We start from the raw sequence: 17,181 nt of genomic DNA, 5'->3' as shown, positions 1-17,181 counted from the left end.
CAAAAATGACACAAGATGGTAATACGAATGTGGAATTTTCAATTTTGGACAAAGTTAATCCTGAACATTGTCAAATGCCAATCTACAGCCCCAGTAAATACAGAATGTTACACAATGGTACCCAAACCACACACAGAGGCTAAATGAAGACGTGAATCTTTTTTAAGGAGTATACCTGAAGGACACACAAATGAAACACAATGGCTACACAAAGACTTTGCCAGCACTAACAAAGTTGCTGCTGGAGCCTGAGAAACTCCACCAGTGGTCATATGATGGCTCAAGATGCCCTCATGAATGACATGATGTTTATACGATATGAGACAAATTTGAACATTAATTTCCTTATGTGTCCATCTTTGCTCAAATTTAGGACACTGATACCTGCTTAATGGCAAATTGTAAACACTAAAGTGTGGTGTGATACCACAAGCATGATGTGATCTTATCACAAAAGAATGCAAACACCTTTCATAGCATCCACAACAACTGGCATTTCCCTCACCTCCCGTTCTTGGCCATCTCGACGACCTTTTCAACGTCGCGACTCATGACGAGGCTCTCTTCCAGGAAGTCGCCGATCTTGAACTTGAAGTTGTAGAAGAGCGTCCAACCTGCTGTCCAGATACCAAAGAGGTAGATGACGTGCAGGCCATAGTAGATGAGTGAGTAGATGGCATTGACGTAATCGACGGTGCAAGGTTCTACCGTTGTGCAGTTGAAGTTCTGTTGAAGTTATAGGGAGTACAATGAAAGTGGAAGATAAGGTTTAGGGGGATGCAACTGGATCACTTGGAGCCAGGGGGTGAGGCACAGTCACTTATGAAATATGGACAGCACTTAATTTCTCACGAATGCACACCTTGTTTTTTGGAATGACCAGTTGAGTTTGGTGCTGGGCAATGGTGTATCATGGGCGAAGATAAACAAACTATTTTTTCTCTCCATACACAGACTTAACATATCTTAATACATCTGTATTTGCATTTATATCTACACATAACAATTTATATATTTCTTTATCTACATAAACATCTTTATATCAAAATATACCTTGGTAAATGGAAAGATGGCCAGATAGATGTTCACGCAATAGCCTGTCCTCATTTAAGAAATTTTTGAAAATATACCTTCTAGCAAATCACACATAGTCATAGTCAATTTATCATATCATTTGTCTTATGGTTTTGTTTTGTTTTGTTATGTTATGTTTTGTTGTATTTGTTGGTTTTCTGTCCATGTATACACTTTGTACCTTAAAAATCAATTATTTTGTGCATAATCGTAAGGGAACTTACTTCACAAGGCCTTTTGGCTTTTCTCAAGTTCTCTTTTTTCATTTTCACTGTTATATGTAAATGATTGATTATGTTTTTGTGTATTGTAAAATCCAATACTGTTGTATTGTTTTATCCGAAAATGAGATGAATAAACGAATTGAATTGAATAGATGGACAGTAGGTTGATGTAATTATGTGGATCTTGATTCTGCAGTCTTGCATGACAACACGTTGACAACTTTTATCTCTTTTCGATTATAGCCACGAACCCATAATTTGGAATCTAACTTTTGACAATATTTCCCTCATATGCAAGTTATCTAATGATATAATTAAGCATTGGTATTCTCGGTTGCGTAGTGCGAGCATCTGATCCAATACAAAACATACATCGTGCAAAAGTACAGTGTACTTTGTCTTCACTGTACACATTAAGAAGGTGTGCACAGCCACATTTTATGCATAGCACTGCTCCTACTACACAAGAGCATTCTCTCAGTAGTGTAATATGAAATCCTACACTTACACTCGTATCCCCATCCCCTCCTTCATAAAAAAAAAGATGCTGTTTCTGATACAGCACCGACAACCAGCTGCACTTACCAGCACAGACAGAAGGCAGAGAACACCAAGAGCCAGAGAGGCCGCCCAGTTCAGCATCGTCATGACATTGAAGATAGCCATGAAGAACTTGGGCCTGGAGTGGACAAGGATGGACGAGGTCTATAAATTCTTATAGTAAATAGGTAGAGTGAAATTTGCGTTGTGATTGGTTGGATAGGATCACATGATTGTGGGAAAATTCCGGTATAGTGGCACGACTTACCGAACGCTTACAGCGCATGCATTCGCTTTATGTACGCAGAGATTCGCGCAGGGAGGGACGTACTGTAGTAGGAAAAGGCCAAGCACTTCAATGTATGCGCGTGTAGAGCATTGGACGCAGAATGTAGGAGTTTATACGCAAGTCTGCTCTGTGATGTACAAAACGCATACGCGGCTGTACTAGCGTCACGCGCTGTGCAAGTAAACTACAGTACAGTAGGTTGTGGTTAACTCTGCGTGCAAGAAATCAGTGCCGGTACGGTGAGTCTAAAGTTAGATCTAGGGCCCAGACCTACGGAAAAGACAGTTAGATCGAGGGACCTATTTACTATAACAATTAGTGCATGTTCTATTGATGCACCAGTACTGGACTTATAGAACTCCAAATACTAAATTATCCCTCGTGCAGTTCTATTCACCTCGGCCTGCGGCCTCGGTGAAACAAAACAGCACTCAGGATAATTTAGTATTTGTCGTTCTCTAATCCAGTATAGTGCATCATAGAGCATGCACTATTTGTATAATATTGACTGAAGTGAGGGCCCATGGTGCAAATGGATGGCCCACATTCATTCTGACTGATGTGCCATCACTAACAATCAACATGGCTCACAAATTTGCATGTATGACCGAACCGATGAAGCAGTCAATATTATGTTTAAATGGTCTACATACAGCTAGATACTGTCAGAAATGCATCATAATGCAATCACAAGAATACTGCAGAGGGTAGAAATAATTGAATTGTGAGCAGTGTTACAAGTCACATCAGATAACATAATCAAAGAATCTATCTAAGGTGTATGGAGCAACAGTGACTGTGATTTCTGTAGGATGAGGTGAGCTAGAGTAATATACCATATAGAAAGTATAACATATATTTCTTTGTCTATCATCATGATACAACATTTGACAGTCCCTTGGAAGTTATATTTTCCACTGAGACAATATATTCCCTCGGCATCTCACACTTCAGGAAAATATCATATCGTTGTGCGCATGGCAGATTGTCGTTAGCGCGCCTCCGTGCGCATGGCAGATTGTTGTAAGAGCACTTCCGTGCGCATGGCAGAATGTTGTTAACCCTACGCGCACTCCCACACCCTAACGACAATCTGCCATGCGCACTCCCACGCTGTAACGACAATCTGCCAGGCGCAGGGAAGCGCGCTAACGACAATCTGCCATGCGCACGACGATATAATCTCAGGAGGAGAAGGGGGAATATAACTCATGCAGGGATATTGAAAAAGCTGACTTTTAGAAAATTAGGAACTCTAGATGAGCACTACTTCTATCAAGGATCTAACAATGGTCCACACTTACCACAGGCTAGATGGTCCAACGAAGCCTGCCTTGTGGGAGAAAGACGGGCACTGGAGCAAACCGTAGAGGGCGACAACACCAGTCCAGAGACCAGAGTACCAGTAGGTAGTGAAGAAGGCAAAGAGAACAAAGAGCCAGTTGATGTAGATGGAAGCCTGGGGAGGGAGAAAGAAAATACAATAATTTCCAAGTGGCCACCAATAACACTTTGTCAAATTGGGGGGGGGGGGGTGTTTAATTTCTTTGCTTGACAAACTTGTGTCATTATGTTTACCTGTTCTGGCTGAGTTAACGATAAAAATATGTTTACATTTTGAAAACCCTGGTTTGGGTCTGTCAGCAGTAGTAAAGGAGTGTTAGTGCCTAAGCACAGCAACCTTCCTAGTCATGGGGGAGGAGAAAGGAGATTTTAAGGACTGGATTGCTCCCTGTTAAAGTAGCCAGGTAAAAATGGATCCAAGCTCCAATCTCTCATTATCAATTGGCTCCCCCTGTTTGCTTCTACAGCTGTACCTACAGCTGTATACAATTTAGTTTACAGCAAACTTGGCAAAACCAACCTTTCATTCTTTTTAGATTACATTCTTTCTTCAGGAGATGCAAATAATGTCCAAGATTATGCTTTAATAAGCAAACACTTCAGTATAGTGAAGATGTAAATTCTATCAAGGTACAGTTGAACCTCTATTATCCGGCCTCCCTTTATCCGGATCTCTCTATTATCCGGAAGCAATCTCGCCGTGATTTTTTTAAAATAATTACGGGAAGAAAGGGGGATTCCCAACTCCTTGACAACTCCTACCCAAACACACATGAATTACATATTACTTCCAATATGATTAACATACATTGCATCAAATTTCCTTCCAAATTGCTTACCTTCAGACATTTCAACATCCCGAAACATCCCCAAATGTAACAATGAAAAGGTTGCAGTATACACATTACTACATGTGGTACTACCATGGGCTACATCAGTACATGTGTATGTATAATGTACATGTATAAAGCATTGAGTCTCCCGTATCCGGCCAAATCCCTTATCCGGATGAGCCCCGGTCCCGACTTGTCCGGATACGAGAGGTTCAACTGTACATGTAGCACACATTTTCTAAAAGGTAGTAACAAAGCAGCAAAGTATTTTAGTTAATATTTTTTCTTCCTCATCAAAATATCCAACAAATAATGAGATAAAGTGAATGCTCCTCAAAATCTCAATGGACAAGCGATACAAATGTAGGCTAGAAAAGGAAATGATGCAGACAGTTCTATTATTAGTCACTACTAAGACATTGGGAACACATCTTATTAGCTTACATGTATATCACGACACCAGGGATGGTATTTGCAGATTTGACCGCAAGAAAAAATTACTACTACTAATTTTCATTATTATTATTATTATTATTATTATTAATATCATTGTTATTATTAGCATTATTATTATCGTTATCATTATAGTAAATGCTGATGACGATGATGATGATAAAAATATCAATAATAATAATAGAATTACCATACCCTGAAATCTCGCAACAAGGCCTCTCTCCACCTCAGTGCGGCCACTTCCTTGATGAGGGCTGTCCTTATCTCTTCTGTCTGCCCCGCCCCCAGGTCATTCTTCGCCTTCGTTGCCAGGTCAACAAATGACTGCAACAAAATAACATTAGAAATATGAATATGTGTGCCTGGGCTGTACTCATTCATGGCTTGGGACATTCTTTCTCTCTATTGCAAGTTTATAAATGACACCTGAAAACAGAAAAAGAACATAGATCAATGGCATGGTGTTGTACTGGCATGATTTTAAAGACTCTTGTATAATACTGACATGAAAAGGTGTCATGAATCCTTTTTTTTTTTAATGTTTGACAAAACATGCATGGTAGTCTTGGACCAAATTGTCACAGACCACTCATAAGCAGTAACCTTGGAGATCACATTTTTGTCTAAACTGGGAAACTCAAAGAGAAAGGCTGTAACACCTCAGTGGATAGATATCATATTCTTATGAGTGGATAATAATAATACTAATAATAATAATAATAATAATAATAATAATAATAATAATAATAATAATAATAATAATAATAATAATAATAATAATAATAATGTTAATTTATTGCTTTTACAGGACTTTATGGAATAAACAGATTTTAATTCACTTCGGATATACAGCTTTGAAGTCTACAGATACTAAACACACAATGTACTAAACATACATTGTACAATGTACACAAGTAAAATGTATTTTTACAGGAAATGCATTTTGTACTGTATGTCACTTCTACCACATGCAATGATGCAAACTTCTGTGCAGTGAACAGATCAAAATGACAAATTGCACACTCAGATGATTCCATCTGTGTAAGACCTGCTCTAAAGATGATTCAAACAATCATCACATCTTTACTAATTACAGTACATTGTGTACCTGCACATTCTTTTTTCTAGACTTTAGAACTATATTTTTCAAACTTGGAACACTTTTTTTAAAAGTTGATGTTTTCTCTAATCTATATACTAAAAGGACACTAACTTACATAGTGTGCAATTCTACTTATTAGCACTAGTTAATAATATATGATATGCTGTTAGTGTAGCATACAAAGTATGCAGCACCTAGGTATAAGCTGCTACAACTCTACAAGTAAAAAGAAAAAAAGAATGAATTCCCCAGGTTCTTGTCATCCCATAATCATATCTGTAGAACTTTACAAAAAGACACACAAAGGACACTTTGCTCACATGTAAGTGTATTAGAAATTAGAGAACTGTGGAAAATGTCAGACTCATGTGACACGGTTAACTCAAATAATCAAACCCTGAAAGTGTTTATATGACCACTGTTAATCTTCTTAAAGGATAAATCAAGTTTGCTTTGTACAATAGGCACTCCTCTTTTCTCTTGAGGGATGATGTAATTGAACTGTTTACTGTATGACCATCATATTACAGGCATTCTGTATCTGTTTCAATGAGTAAAATCAGTAAGCATGCATGATGGGTGTACCCTACTATTACAATGTTTGTAAAAATGTCTCTGCATTCAATTGTAATACTGTATGGAATACCAATCAAGCATTCTAAGATCTGATGTATACTTTTTAAGATCTGGCAAATGTAGGTGATTCTACAAATTGTTAGAGGCGAAGGCCAGATGGGCAACTTTGACAAATACTTCACCACTCGTAAATAGCCAATTATGACCAATAAACCAAAGTGACAAATTATATGTGAAAAAAAAAGTAGAGGAAGAAGAAAAAAATAAATATGTATGTATATCAATAACATACAGTGAAAACATATGAAGGTATACATTGTACACATGTTGTAGTAAGTGGAATGAGCAGTGTCAGAAAGCAAAAATTTTTAAATAAGTAGCATAACTAATATGAAAGACAAGTTGTACCTACTTATACTTACATGTACTTTTAAGGCAATAACTGCTCCAGGTAATACAATGGAGTGAGAAGAAAACTTGTTTTGCAAAAAAAAACATGGAATTTCTTCTACTGGAAGTTAGACTCTTTAAATTTACATTGTACATCTATTCCTAGACGCCCTTCTAAGTGGAAATATCAAAATAACCTATACTTCCATTCAAGAATAATAGGTTACAGGTATAAACAGAAAGAAAGAAGGCTTTTGAGGCATGGAATGAAATGAAATGATTATATAAATGTTTAAAGGGTGTGTACAGTTCTGGTGGAGGTGAGGATTTAGCTTTTAACGTTTTGCGAGATATTCAGAAACCACTCTATGAGATGTCAAAGAGCATGCAGTTCTAAGGGGTATATCAAAAGTTTATTCGATGAAAATCGGTTTTGAAATGGCATGTAACAATCTTTGCCTTGTCATTTATTTTACTACCACTAGCAAGCATTCTTTCCATACTTCACATTTCCTTTTCCAAACATGTGTAATACATTCTATTGTAGGATGATGTCATATTCTGTCCTAACTACTTGTAGAAAAACAGAGAAGAGCATCACCTGTAGACTTATTATATATTATGTTTTTATGATTTTTATGATACATTCATACTGTGTTTGTTTGTGTAATTTGATTTATTCCAGCATTCACTCAAACACAAATTGAGTAGACTTCAAGAGCATGAAGACAAAGAAGTGCAGTGAATCCTATGTAAAAAATAATACAAGAAAGATGAAAATTCAGGAAACATAAATTAACTAATCATGTATCATGCTTTTTGATACATCAGTGACAGGACCAAGTCCTGTTAATGACAAAGGTGAACTATGTATCTACAATTTTTTTGTGAGTGGTCTAATTTGTTATCATGGAGTACAGCAACAGATGGAGAAAGAGAGAAGTGCATGCATCCATTTACACAGAAAAAGCCGTTTCAGAGGGGAAAAATGATGATAATTTCTTGCAGCATTACAGCAATAGAATCGCTCAATCGTTCATAGTTTCTCAATGTCCATCACAATTGATATTGATGATAAAATGCCACTTCCACAAGACTTTTATCATCTTCTTTCAATATTGTTTTCATAGTCCCCACACCTTCCACTTCAGTGATGTCTCTTTGAATCTCAGTTTCTTCTGTTCAATTGCTAACTTTTTTTTTTCATCGATGCCTCATTACCACTAAAAAGATAATCACATTGGCACACCAGTCTCCCTCTACAGCTCCCATACTGTTTGTTTTTTTTCTTCGAGTTGTTCACTCAATTCTACCTTTCTATCTCTTGAATGGAGATATAACAAACTCATCACTGTTGAATGCACAAACTTGATAGCAATAAATGGCCTATTAAATTTACTCTATACTGACAGTCATGAAGGAAACAACAACAAATGAAAAATATGGGTGCTATATGACAAAAGCATTGTTAGTTTGTTTGTTTGATTTTGGGGTGTTTTTTGTTTTTGTTTTTGTTTTTCTAACTAAAGGGCATCACAATATCAATGCTGTCTTTGGAATACAGAGAATAGACAGCTAAGGCAGAGACTCCAACCCCAAGCACATTCTGATCTGGAGATTCTCCCGCCTGAAACCCCTTGCAAACGGGAGACTCCAAGTTGATGTGGGCGAAGCACGAAGTTCCTTGCGGCCGGGGTCCAGGGCCCGCTTAAGGGCCTTGGAAGCTCAAAGGATTCTAGATCGATGCTCTCTCGTGCTTTCTAAGGCTTATTTTTCAACATACAATGGCAATAAGTAAGAAATCCTTTGCAACGGAGGACACACAGCCACCTGGCAGGAGAAATTAAATCTCAAGCGGGAGTACAGGAGATTTTACAAAAATGGGCTTTCGGCGGGAGATCTCCCGTCGAAAGCGGGAGAGTTGGAGTCTCTGCTAAGGTTTAACCAAGGTAAGATTGATAGTGATATACATACGTACAACTTGTATGTAAATAATCAACCACATGTTGCAGGAACAGCATTTCAATAATATTTTACTGTTGTTCATTAATGTTTAATAACACCTTGTTATTTTTTTTTTTTTTCAGTGATCTTTTTATTAATTCCATTTCCTTTGAGAATATAACAATTTAAAAAAAATTACACACATTCTACATAACATCTGTCATAAATCATGTAGATATTCCTACAGTTATGAGACATAATCCATAATCCATAAAACAAGAATAATCATTCAATTCATTTTAAGGCAGAAATCAAACAGAAGAGAGGAAATAGAATGAATTATCCGATCATTCCTTTTTAACTACAAAACAAACAAGCAGAATTCATATATGCAATTGTGAGCAATTTAGCCAAATACTAAAAAGACAGGAAATGAAATTTCTATTATATCAAAAGAACAATGACAACAACAACACAAACCACCCTCATTCCCACCTTTCCACCATACCCAACCCTCAACTACTCATAACTTTAAACTTTAACCCCCCCAAAAAAAAACAACAAAAAAACGTCCTTCTCATCCCTAAACCACCTCCCCACGCTCTACACCACATCCACCTCCTTACCCGAGACAGACACACTCCCTCTCATCCACCTTTCATCCACCCACCCATTTACACACCCACCCTGCACACACATCCACTTAACACACACACCCACACACACACACACACATCCACTTAAACACACATCCACACCCCCTGCACACACATTCACTCAACACAACACACAGTTATTTCTGCTCGCATTCAGAACATAAATAATTATGCTAATTATGCTTAGGATATATGCTGCATACTCACAATACATGCATGCACATACACATATCATACACACAATATACATTGTACATATCCACATACCTGCATATATATTTTATATACACAATACTTATCTCTGAACTTCAAAACATCTAAAGACTAGAAATGTCGCTTTGGCGACTGGTATGCCTCCGCCATAATGCATGATTTTCCCAATAGGTCTACATAGTACATGTGGACAATGTGTGATTACATTTTCACAAAATTGGCAAAATATTGAAATGACAAGTTTGTCACAAATGTGTTGAATGTTCACCTTCCTTGACCTAGGTTTAATTGGATGAATAGGAGAGCATGTATCTAGGGATTTAAGGACTTTAACTTGACTTTGACCCATTCATACATTTAGGCATTGAGTAATTTTCAAGGTACAGGTGTGGAGAAAAAGTGCAACTTCTGAATTAAATAGTAAATTGTTACCATTTTCATCTGGCCCTTGACCCTAAAATTCATAAGATAATCACTTTCAGGTAGAACATGCATAATACGTACTAAGTTTCAAGATAACTTGAGCCACTTCGAGATATGGAGGAAAAAGTTAGTTCAGCACTTTCACTTGATCTTTGACCTTTTGACCTTTGAGGCAAAAAACGAAGAAAAAAAAAAACTTTCCAGAGAATTTCTATTAGGTTACACATGCATACACCAAGTGTAAAAAAATAATAACCCTGCTGGCATTGCATAAATATGAGGGAAATAGTAAAATTTTGAAGTGTTGCACTTGACCTTTGACCCCTGACCTTTGACCCCATGAACCCTACATTCTCTAGATAATCACTTCCAGTCAGTACATGTATGGGTAATTCCATGGGGTTGGGACTGAAATTGTGACATACAAGTTGAAAATTCAAGTTGGGTAAATTGAAATTTCCTTTTTCCCCCTGATTTGTTACTCCCATTCTTCAACTTATTCCACTAGAAATCTGTTTATTACTTCGCATACTTTCAGTCAGCATGGGTAAACAGGTATGGCAAAATACCTATGTTACACGGACTTCATTTGTTGACATCCTTCATAATTTTGTGTTCTGAAATGATAACAATGAACACATCCACGTTTTTTTCGTCCATAACACATCAACATGTTATTTAACAGGCGCATGAGATCATTATTAGTAAGATTGTATGTTCTGATGTCAACTGCAAGCCACTTTTATTAACATGTTTTTTTCTACAAACCATTAACAATTTCAATCAAAGGTTTAACTTTTTCATCAAGAGTGACACAATGACAATATTCTTAAAAGCACCACAATTGAAGCAAGTGATTTGTATGGGTATTCAAGTGAAAACATGATTTTATTGTTATAATCAGGGGTTTTCAGTCAACAACCTCGCCCACAGTGTACTACCTATGTTACACGGACAGTATGTCTTTGTAACATAGGTACACTACGACATATCAACTAATTTCCTTTATTGTGGTGTGAGATGTTAAAACCTACACATATAGACTTTATGTATGTTCCCACAAATAACACTATTGTAACAGTTCTTTGGAATTATATCTACTGCACACCTGTGGAACAATACCTATGTTACACAGACTTCAATTCTTTGTAACTCTGGTATGAAAGAAGGCAGACTTAATCAGAAGAAGAAGAAGAAAGTGAAGCTTTACACAATTTGACCTTATATACACTAACATCATCAACTAGTTGTCAACTAACTAAGAAAACTAATCAAGAGAAATCAGACAAGTCTTCTTGTCTTCTCCATGTTCTTTGTTTGAAATTAATTTCTGCTCTTTTGTCCAATGTCCATTTAGCCCTCGATTTTTGTTTTTCTTCTGTCCATTTTCCCTCTGTGCAGTTTTCTTCTTGTCTAGTTTGTTACATTCGTTTTCTTGGGTGTTGCTTTGTCGGCTTCCTCTCTGTTTGTGGAGTGCTGTGGATGTGTCCTTGTCACTCTTTCATGTAGTTTAAAACGTAGTGGTGGCAGAGGAGGAGCCATGGCAGATTCATCGACAAACTGAACATAAGGTGTAAAGAGAAATAGAATAAAAAAATTAAAAGAACATTTTTGTCGGGGTTGACTATATATTCCTGTTGATGCATCTGTGTGTTTATGAATGGAATTAAATAATTTCAACAATTTTGCTTTCATTTCTACCTCTTGGCATACCCATTAGCTAGAGTTCCATGTGTACCTCCCACCAAAATTGGAAAAAAAAAATGGGTTATGCTTAAAATGATATATATATTAATAATAATAATAATAATATAGCATGTAAAACATAGGAAAATATCATTTTCATACTCTATGCTAAAAACTCGTTTTGATGTAAGCTAGGAAGGGCAGGTCGCTGCCCCCAGTGTCCTAGCTAAGGTTAGGCTAGGGTCAGGGTTACGGTTACGGTTATGGTCCTTAATAGAATCCCAAAATAATACTAGGCCCTATTTTATATTCATCCCCCATAAAAATTGTCGCCCTCTTTTTGAATGATAGTGTAGAGCAATAATAGTCCAATTTTGATTGGGGTTCATAATTTCATTGAAGCCTTTCCTACCCACTACCCACCCAAACTGAATAGGACACTGGCATTTTAGCTTTGAGACTTCACAGTGGGTGAGCATGGAATAGAAATGGTGAATCCTTGTGAAATGTTAACAACTTCATCAGAGCATTTAACAGGTCAGTGAAATCTTGGAAGGAAAACATTGACATTTTTGAAGTAAATCTGTTAAAGAGAAAGAATTTCACAGCTCCTAGTTCTCTCAATATCACCAGCAAAATAAGGCAAACTCTATTTCTCTAGTTCAGATGCAGTCTGGACATCTACGTTTTCCAACTAGTATATAGTGATGAATACTAACTTTAGCACGTCTACCTTGGTAGATACCTTATGACAAAAGGGTCCAAAAATTCACAATAATCAGGAGGTAAAACAAATTTATATTGCAGTGAAGATACACTGATATACTTTTGTATGGTTTTCTAAGAGAGGAATTATATGCTCCTTTTGCAGAGACCGGCATGGACGGAAAATTTGGCGATCAAAATTATGAACATGAACCAGTAACAAATATCTCAGTATGTGGGACTACAGTATCATCGTCCACAGTATTTTTGGCCAGTTCAGAGGTTTAGATGTCGTTTTTTTTCCTCTAATAGAATTACAGAATATGACAAATGTAATTATTTTCGTAAAATAGCGTAAAAGCTTACCAATTGACTTCAGAAACATTAAAACTCCTGTACCTACGTTACATGGACAACGGCAGAAAAACAGATCTTGCGCTGTCCAGGTAGGTGTATATTGGCTGTGAGTAGTTTTTCTGCCATTGGGGGAGGACTGCCAGTGACATGAATACGATTGCTGAAGTTAGTAGCTCTTCTTTTTATCGCGAGACGCGTCTTTCCTTACCTACGTTACACGAAGAGGCCGGACATCGTACTGAAGTACAGTGATATGTTCTGTATTTTCTCGTTTATTTGGAGGATTTTGATGCTAATTTTTGGATAAGAATACTTCTGAAATATAAATCTCATTATAGAAATAAAGTTTCTGATCATATTATGATTGGAAGTGTATGTAAAACCATGCTATACCTATGTTACAACAAAAATTGCCATGGACATCGTTTGTAACATAGGTATGAGGTTGCTTGAAGATGCTCTGGTGTTCTTATTTTGTTACAAATGTTTATGTGCCTTATAGTCTTTGTAGAAGTCACCTTGCCTCTCTTAATTATGATAGGCATAATGCTGAAAGGTTGTATATTCCTGTTTTACATTGCCATGAAAATGGCATATATTTATGTCACAACATAAACCACAAAAAACCATGGGACATCATTAGTGAAACAGTCATGGTAGACAAAATACATTTGTACACAGGCTTGTTTTTTTTTTCATCAAATAATTCTTCACACATTTCTCTTCAAGAATAACTGCAAACCACAGACAATTATTTGATAAATTTGTCAGAATATGACTTTTATTCCCTACACAACATGAAAATCTAGAGAAGACCCAACCCCATGGAATGACCCATATATACTATGTTCCATGAAGATACCTTGAACAATTTTCCAAGGCACGGAGAAAAAAAAAGAAGTTTTGATATTTTTACTTGACCTTTTGACCTTTGACCTCATGACCCAAACTTTCACCAGAGAATCTTAATTGGGTAATACATGTACAGTATATACTAAGTTTCAAGAAAATATCTTCAGGCATTCAATAGATATGGCGAAAATAGTGAAATTTCATGTATTTGACCCTGACCTTTTGACCTTTGACCTTTGACCTCATGACGCAAACTTTCACCAGAGAATCTTAATTGGGTACTACATGTATACACTAAGTTTCAAGAAAATATCTTCAGGCATTCAATAGATATGGTGGAAATAGTGAAATTTTATGTATTTGACCTTGACCTTTTGACCTTTGACCTTGAGCATGTGCACCCAAAAGTTGATAGGCACAACTTCACCCCCTAATACACATACATGCCAAGTTTCATTAGGATACCTCAACAGGTTTTGATAGTTACCTTGTCCACAAAATTCATTACGGACGGACGGAAGGACGGACGGACGGACGGAAGGACGGACGGACGGACGGACGGACAACCCGAAAACATAATGCCTCCGGCACCACTTCGTGGCGGAGGCATAAAAAGAAGTCAGTAATCAAACACACACAAAAGGGGGAGAAGTACGGGTGCATAAATAAACTAATCCTTTACAAATTGTTTAAACATTCCCATTTCAGCAAATGCAAACCCGGTTTATTTCTTCTAATGGCAATGTCATTCTCTTCCTTTCGACATGTCATTAATGCCTTTTTTAATTCTACCAATGTCGGTGTTATTAACTGTGACCTCGCTTTATATAACATATGTTTAACTATAAGAATAAGAGTGTTGTACAGTTTGATTATGTGAGAAGTTCCTTCTAAACCAATATGTATATCCCGCCAAGCTAAATTACATGTACGTAACTCTTCTAACTGAAAGTACTCAATGAAATCATGCCATAAAGATTTAACTTTTTCACAGTTCCAAAATAAATGCGAGTAAGTTTCAGAGCTTTTTCCACAAAAGGAACATACAATGTAAATTATCAGCCACAAAACCAAATTTTAGGAGCTGTTCCTTAGTATAAATCGCCCCGTGTAATAACTTATATTGAAATTCTCTTAAATCTCCAATTAGAGTTGAACTTCTGGGCCTTATAAAAATATCTCTCATACTTTTATCAGCGAAAACAAATTTTTGGTGTCCATCTCTAATTTCTAAACAGTAAGACTGCTTTAAAAGAGACACGAAATGTGAATAAATCTTCCTGGATTGTATCTTTTTTAAATCTGTAATTTGGCCAAAAAACTTTAAAGGTATATTAAAATCACTGACATCTACTTCATACCAATTGCATAAAATTCCATCATATTTCCCACTTTTCAAAATGGACTCACAAAGACTCCATACATAAGCAATATTTTCACTTTGTAAGCCTAAACTTTGAAAATAACTAATTGGTCTTATGGATTGTTTATCAAATAATTGTTCTAAGTGATAAACCTTCCGCTCGTATAAATCTGCATTAAATATCATTTTCTCTCTCAATAAAAAATCTTTATTATTAAATATAATTGGATTAATTTTCCCTTCTTCAAAACTTCTGCAGTTATATAAATCTTCCCAGGCAGCTAACATTTCTAAATAAAACAATGGTGCCTGAAGTGAAAGTTTTTTAGTCTCATAATTGCAAAGAAATAAAATTCTACCTCCTACAGCTTTAAAACTGTGATCAAAGTATACTTTCCAACTCATATTTCGTTCTCCATACAAAAGTCTTTTTACCCACATCACCCTCTGAGTTTTCAAAAACAATTCAAAATTCATCATTCTCAATCCACCATCCTTATAATCCTGATACATAATGGCTCGTTTGACGCGATCCTTGCCCTTCCACACAAAATCAAAGCAACTTTTTTGAATTTCATCAAATAACCATTTTGGAACAACAGAGGATGACGCCACATAAATCAATTTAGATAAAGCATAAGTTTTAAGTAAGTTAATTTTCCCCATGATGGTGAGATCTCTTTGCTTCCACCAACCTAAAAGTCTTTTAATTTTACTTAATATTTCTTTATAATTAACTTCCTCCATTCTCTTCCTTTCTAAAGCAAATGTAATCCCTAAAATCTTAATTTCTGTAACTATACTTCCAAACTGAAATTGTGCTACATTCTCTTCATCCTTACCAATAATCAAAACCTTCGTTTTATCCATATTAACCCTTAAACCACTGACTTCCGAAAAAATCTGAAATAAATTTTGTAGTAACCTAACTGACTCTTTATCTCTTATAAAAATTGTCATATCATCAGCATACAGTATCTGCTTTACTTCAAAATCACCAAGATCAATCCCTCTCAAAGTAGTCTCATTTCTCAAAGCATGTGCCAAAATTTCAATGACTACTAAAAATAAATAAGGTGATAATGGGTCACCCTGACGCACACCCCGTTCTATTCTAAAATAACCGGTTGAAAACCCCTCATTCATTACACAGCTGCTAATATCAGTATAACATGTCTTTATCCAAGCACAAAAAGAAGGGCCAAATCCAAAACTTTTCAAAACGGTCAATAAAAACGAATGAGATACCGAGTCAAAGGCCTTCTCAAAATCAACAGCTATTAAATAACAACCTATATTATATGACAGACAGTGAAAAATCATATCATCTATTAATCGAATTGCTTCCCCAATATTTCTGTTTTCCATGTATCCCACTTGATCCATGTGTATTATCTCACTCAAAACTTGTTTCATTCTCTTCGCCAAAACCTTTGAAAGAATTTTATAATCCACATTCAAAAGTGTAATCGGTCTATAATTCTTAATATAAAGAGGATCTTTACCATCTTTTTCTATTAATGTAATGGTCCCTTGCTTCTGTGATACTGATAAATTACCCCTATCATACGCTTCATTCAATGCTTCAACTAAATGCCTGCCTAAATATGGCCAAAAAATGATATAAAATTCCACCGAAAGCCCATCATTACCTGGAGCTTTATTATTTTTCATTTCTTTTAAAACTTCATAACATTCATCTATAGTAATCTTTCCTTCACAAAATTGTTGACTTTCCTCACTTAACTTTGGAATACTTTTGAAAAAAAAACTTTCATTTGAAACATCTTTTACTGCACCCCTCTTCTTTGAATATAATGTTTCATAAAAATTTCGAATTAACTTCAAAATTTCATTTCTATCTTTTATAACAGAATTATCTTCACCATATAATTCATATATTATAGTTTTCTTTTTATTTGATTTTAATAATTGTTCAAAATATTCTTTATTTCTTTCCCCGTTCTCTTACCAGGCTGCTCGTGATCTAACTTTAAGTACTTCCTATGATCTATCATATAATTCACTCAACATTTTTTTTCTTTTCAACATATTGTGTATTTATTTCTAAAGAAACAGCAGCAGTTAATAAATCTTGCTCTAAAATTTTTAATTCCTTTTCTAACTTTTCAATATTCATTCGCCTTTCCTTTGCTT

The 17,181-nt window shown here is 35.9% G+C and overlaps 1 protein-coding gene across 1 annotated transcript in view; it reads right to left on the bottom strand.

Annotated features, from left to right (window-relative positions):
* Positions 1 to 17,181, bottom strand: part of LOC140244776 (uncharacterized) — a 43,045-nt gene that overhangs the window by 8,353 nt on the left and 17,511 nt on the right. Inside the window, exons 3-6 of the mRNA XM_072324398.1 lie at positions 4,953 to 5,081; positions 3,432 to 3,586; positions 1,884 to 1,977; positions 506 to 726 (exon numbers count right to left, since the gene is read on the bottom strand). Coding sequence (XP_072180499.1) covers positions 506 to 726; positions 1,884 to 1,977; positions 3,432 to 3,586; positions 4,953 to 5,081 — 599 coding nt within the window. The remainder of the gene's footprint in view (positions 1 to 505; positions 727 to 1,883; positions 1,978 to 3,431; positions 3,587 to 4,952; positions 5,082 to 17,181) is intronic.

The sequence above is a fragment of the Diadema setosum genome, chromosome 2, assembly GCF_964275005.1.
Source record: "Diadema setosum chromosome 2, eeDiaSeto1, whole genome shotgun sequence".
Classification (NCBI taxonomy): Eukaryota; Metazoa; Echinodermata; class Echinoidea; order Diadematoida; family Diadematidae; genus Diadema; species Diadema setosum.
The sequence above is the reverse complement of the archived record's forward strand: the minus strand, read 5'-3'. Positions and strand labels throughout refer to the sequence as shown.